We start from the raw sequence: 6,000 nt of genomic DNA on the forward strand, positions 1-6,000 counted from the left end.
CAGCTTCCAACGGATGCAGCTGAATCGCCGCCCTCAGATCACAATGCATTTTCACACCTCGTGTGTGTGTGTGTGTGTGTGTGTGTGGGCCTTTTGTCGTGTTTAATGAAAAAATCCTACATACCATGTGGTGATGAAATGTTTAAAGGAGCGTTCCACAGATTTTTCAAAATTTCTACCTAAATCCTTAATAAACTGTATATAAAGTCATTCTGAGTTTTTTAATATGAAATGGTTGATTGTAGACACTCTGATGTCTTTACAGTGGTGGTGATAGGAACCAGGGGTTGCCATGACTACAACACAAATATAGACATTTTATTTACTATCCAGAACCACCAGTGAACCTACACGAGTCTTCTGAGTTTATATGGAATGTTGATGATGGAAAATAGTGATAAATCTGTCCTAATAAATATTATACCATTTCACTCTGTCACATCCTTAGTATTATTTATGATATCATATCACTGCAATATCACAATATAATGGAAAATATCAGTGAGAGTTTTCTTACATAGGTCCCTCCTGTCTGTATATTTTGTGTATATTTATTATATTCCTTATTATGTTATTTCTAATTCAGTTATTTAGATTTTTTTTGCTTTGTTTTGTTTGCACTGTTTTTAATGTATATAATGCTTTAGAACGATTACCTGTGCATCACCACAAGCATTTCAATGCATTAATGCCCTGAGATGTTGTGCGAATGATAAATAAACGTGAAACTTGAACCTACACGTGTCTTCTGAGTTTTTATATGGAATATTAATGGTAAAATAGTGATAAATCTGTTAAAATACTGACTATTTTGCCACAGTTTAGACCCAAACTATCGTCTCAGGCATCAGGCAGTGAATTCATAACCATTTCATGTAGTAACTTTCTGTGAGGGAGCTTTTAGAGGTGGACGTCTGGTTCCTATCACCACCACTGTGAACAGTTCTGACTCGGTAAGTTTATCTAGAACAGAGTGTTTCACACCAAACCACTCTGAATGACTCTGTTTACATCTTAACCGTTTCATTATGCAGAAATTTGATCAAATCTGTGGAATTCCCTGAGCTTTACTGCAGACGAGGAAAGGTCATCTTGAATTTACCCAATAATGAGGCGAACAGCGCAGACGGTGTCACATATGAAACCCTGAGAGCTACCAGGCAGCAATAATCAACACAGATCTGTGTAATGATGAAGTGGACTCATATGCAGGATAGCAAAACAAGACAATGTACCAGAAGATGCATGGACATTTCTCTCCTACCATCTCCACACAACATCTTTGTGTTTTTAAGAAATCTGCTAAGGCTTGTTGACACAGGAATACTGTATTACTCCCCCAGTGAGTGGGCCTGTTCCTGTGTTGTATAACAGAGCGCCACATGCAAAGAGGCAGCGAAACAGAGTCTCTTTCCAAAAAGGCTCCCCCTCAAAAAGAAACAAAACAACCAACACAAGCCAGCCGTGAGGGATGCAGTTCATTCTGATGGAAAATTAAAGGGGAACTCCACCACTTTTTCAAAGTTTCTAAGTATTTAAGTTGTAAACAGAGACATTCAGAGTGGTTTGGTGTGCAATGCTCCATTCTATGCTGCAAAAGATGGTCTCTTGTCAAGTGAAATGATCTTAAATCTAGTCGATATATCTAATATTTCCCATTTTGAGATGGTTGTGCACTCATTATGAGATTATTCTATCTTATTTCCAGATTTTTTTTTATTTGTTTGATTTGTTTTTATTTATTAAATAAAATGATCTCACTATACTGGCAGAAAATGTAGCTGGTTCCAAGCTCATTTCTTAAAACAAGCAAAATTATCTGCAAATATAGTGAATTTTACTTGATAAAATGACTCAAAACAAGTATAAATGTCTAGAAATAAGATAGGAGGTGAAATATTAGATTTCTTGACTATATTCAGGATCATTTTACTTGACAAGATACCATTTTTGCAGTGTAGAGAAACTTACCGAGTCAGAACTGTTCACAGTGGTGGTGATATGAACCAGACGTCCACCTCTAAAAGCTCCTCACAGAAAGTTACTACAGGAAATGGTTATGAATTCACTGCCTGATGACTGAGACACTGTTTTATGATAGTTTTGAGAAGATTTTGGCCTTAAAACCTATTTCTTTAAAAAGTATTAAAGGTGGAGGGATACATGCAGGGTGTTATGAGGCGAAACAGTCCCCAAAGAAAACTTACTCTTTTACATTTATTACTATTTCAACATCATCAACATATTAAAACCCAGAAGACACGTGTAGGTTTTAGAGAGTCAATTAAACGGCCATAAATTTCACTACAATGAAGTATTTTCACATCAGACTTCTCTGAACGACTTTGTTTACATCTTAACCACTGGATTAGGCAGAAATATCTCTAAAAATGGTGGAAATTTTTCTTTTTGATCACTGAAATAAAAAACTCATAAAGGCAATGATGAAGTGCACGTGTGTGTGTGTGTGTGTGTGCACATGTGTGTGTACACTATGTGTGCGTGTGATGACACTAATGGAGCGTTTAAGAAGTGATGAGGACAGATGTGGCAGCTGAAGCTGAACGTGTAAATGAGAAAAGCACCAAACACTGCAAACTCTGCGCTCCACACTGCCCAGCAAACGTCTGGGAACACTTTGACTTCTGAATTTCCCAATTAATGTTTGATTCTCACTGTTACCTTTGAATGATGTTAATGTCAAAAAATATGTTGCAATTACAAAAAAATGAGGATTAAATCATTTTTAAAAAAAAAAAGATTAATATTTTTAAAAACTTATATAGATTTAAATGTACTACTTATTTTGCCATATGTTTCTATTAACTGACAATTTTTTACATTACTTTAATAGTAAACAATTTAAAATATGTTTTGTATTTGCAACATGTTTTTGTCATTTTTGCTTTCAGATTTTATTGTTTTATTTGAAACTTTTGGCACAAAATTAACTCCATACTGGAACCTTTGGCTCCAGAAAACGGGATCTGTGCTTTTTCTAATGGCCATCAGTCCAGTACAGGGTCCAGTTTTCAAGCATTATCTGAGTAATCAGATAATGGGGAAGCTCCGGGTCTACATGAGTCAGACAGTGATCCGATTTCTGCTTTGCAACCAGCCAATAAACTCACAGAAGAAGACGCGACGTAAACGTGATGTAAACTCAAACTTCATGCCACAGTTTTTTTTTAAGAACATCGCACTTTACCTGAAAATATGAACATACATCATCTAGAAGATGAAGAATATTTAAATCCTTTATTTCGTCAAGCATGTATTTGGTTTCCAAAAGTGTTTTACTGCTCGCTTAATTCCGGTACCGCAGTCTGTTTTCGCACATGCTCAGACTGAGAAATCCGGAAGATATCAGAGTAAGAGTTTACAGCACTGAGAAATCTGATTACTGAGCTAAATTCCAGCCTCTTTATCAGATTTCTTAATCAGATTTCTGGATCAGAGTATGGTGTTTACATGACCGTTTGAATAATCAGATAACTGCAGAAATCTGATTATGATCGGATTATTTTGTTTTCCTCTAAATAAAACTGCTTATGCTTTATTATTAATTTACTGCAAAACCGTCAAAAACACGGTGATATATGTTAAAAATATTTGGAAAAGCTAGTCCTCAAATGTTTGATGGGCAGTGAAGATTAGATTAATGTAAGTAGCTACTTACTAGGGCTGTAGAATATGTTGTTAATTATTATTGCAACATTAGTCTTTTCAATATTAATATCACAGAAGACTCAAATGAGCTCTCAAATAAATCACTACATTTTGGTTGCCTGACCAAACCTAATCTTAGTCTTAGTCTTAAACCTTCGAGACTTGTATGATTTGATGAATCACATGAGCTAACAAGCTGGAATATTTCAAATAAAAAAATATAGTTTTAATATGTATCACAATCAAAGTGAGTAACAATATAACGGCAGTTTGTCAGTCATTCCTATTGTGCAGCCCTTCTACTCACACAGCTGCTGGTAGTTACAGTAAAGCACTGTGATTAAAAAGCAGAAACACCTCTAACCTGATTCTCCTCGTGGGTCACCCTCATCTGCTCTTTCAGGACGGATGTGCGCGCCGCCTCCTCTTTCCTCATCACTCGCTCTTTCTTCAGCTCGGGGCTCCAGAAGCTTTTGATGCTGTTGGCGGAGGAGCCCAGCTTGCTCTCTTTGAGGTCCAGCTCGCGGCGGAGGAGTTCGTTTTCCCTCTGCATGTCCCTGAGCTGGGCCTGAAGCTCCATCAGCTCCATACCACCTCCACCGCCTCTGACGGCCTGCCTCAGCAGTGCCCCCTGCTGGTGGGAATGCTGTAACATGGCCAAAGAGGCTGGGTCACCGGCGTACGACAAAAGGTCAGCGTGCTGGAGACCGATGGACGCGATATTTGGGCTGCTGCCCATTGCGGTCACTCTGCCACCGTAAATAGCGCGATTGGACGCCCTGCCCAGCGTCATGGTGCCTCTGGGGTATGTAGCGGTGGAGCCTACGGCTTCGTGGTCGCTCAGGTACATGGGGCCCGAGGTGGCGTAGGCGGCATTTAAAGACTGTATGTTCTCCATAGAGAGGGTTTTGGACCCCGAGGAGCTGCTCGTAACCCGGCGGTGACCCAGACGGGGCGATCGAGGCAGACGGGGCGATCGCACCGGGCTGCCCTCAATGTGGCCCACACCCCGAGTGCTGCTGTACATCTCTGAGACCAGAGGGTGGAAGAGAGGGGGAGGGAGAGGGGGAGTGGTCTGACAAGAGAGTGACTCCGCCCCTCAGAGAGTGAAATAAGTCTTACTGCATCATCCTGAGGGGAGAGAGAGAGAGAGAGAGAGAGAGAGAGAGAGAGAGAGAGAGAGTATTAGAGTATTATTTTTATATCTGCGAAATCAGACTTTTAGATGTGAATCATATGGAGATGGACCTACTTACTGAGCTAGCAATCTAGTTAACAAGCTAGCTAACTAACTATCGTTAGTTAAAACTAGCTACCTAACTAACCTGGTAACTACATAACTAACAGCCTACCTAAATTATAAACTGTCTAGTTAGCTAACTAGCTAGAGAAACGTTGTCCAGGCTCAAGGCTGTAAACAAGGACTCCCTGTATTAGCACTTTTAGGACTGTGCATCATTAAAAGGGAGGAAACTGGTACGAAGCCCACACCAGCAGAATCTCATAAACGCTCTCATGTTTCGAGAGACTGTGTATATATGAACTAAAAGGCCAAATACATCCAATGTAAGTACGTGAATGCATGGACTATTCGATGCTGCTGGCTTTGCAGTTCAGCGACTGTTTACTGAGATGGGAAACATTCGCTCAATCAGAGTAACTGTACTTCAGCTAGAGTGATGTGGAAGAGTGGTGCTTCACATCAGCCACACTGTGTATACTTTAATGTAGTTTGAAGAGACAGATTCTGTACGGTTACAGAGACGAGAAGAGAAGAGAAGAGAACAATAGAAAAAATTTGAAAATACAAGAGAAGAGAAAAAGACAGAAAAGGAAGAGAAGAGATCAGAGAACAAGAGAAGTACTGAGATTTGAGAAGGGATGAAATCAGAACAAGATAAAAGATTTGAGAAAGAAGAGAAGAGAAGAGAGAGACGAGAAAAGAAGAGGTCAGAGAAGAAGAGAAGAGAGGAGAAGAGAGGATAAAAGGTCAGAGAAAAAGAGAACAGAAGAGAACAGAGAAAAAGATTTGAGAAGAAAAGAGAGGAGAAGAGAAGAGAAGAGAAAAGGTCAGAGAAGAAGAGAAGAGGTCAGAGAAGAAGAGAAGAGAAGAGAAGAGGTCAGAGAAGAGGAGAAGAGGTCAGAGAAGAAGAGAAGAGAAGAGAAGAGAAGAGAAGAGAAGAGGAGAAGAGAGGATAAAACGTCAGAGAAGAAGAAAAGAGGAGAAGAAAACAGAGAAAAAGAGAAGAGAAGAGAGAAGAGAGAAAAAGAGAAGAGAAGAGACGAGAACACAGAGTTCTGAAGGCTTGTTCTATACAGTGTTATTATTGG

The 6,000-nt window shown here is 39.4% G+C and overlaps 1 protein-coding gene across 1 annotated transcript in view; it reads right to left on the reverse strand.

The window, feature by feature from the left end:
* erc2 (ELKS/RAB6-interacting/CAST family member 2) overlaps positions 1-4,696 on the reverse strand; it is an 89,074-nt gene extending 84,378 nt beyond the window's left edge. Inside the window, exon 1 of the mRNA XM_036559066.1 lies at positions 4,034-4,696. Coding sequence (XP_036414959.1) covers positions 4,034-4,696 — 663 coding nt within the window. The remainder of the gene's footprint in view (positions 1-4,033) is intronic.
* Between the last annotated feature and the right edge of the window lie 1,304 nt (positions 4,697-6,000).

The sequence above is a fragment of the Colossoma macropomum genome, unplaced genomic scaffold (genome assembly GCF_904425465.1).
Source record: "Colossoma macropomum unplaced genomic scaffold, Colossoma_macropomum, whole genome shotgun sequence".
In the NCBI taxonomy this organism is placed as follows: Eukaryota; Metazoa; Chordata; class Actinopteri; order Characiformes; family Serrasalmidae; genus Colossoma; species Colossoma macropomum.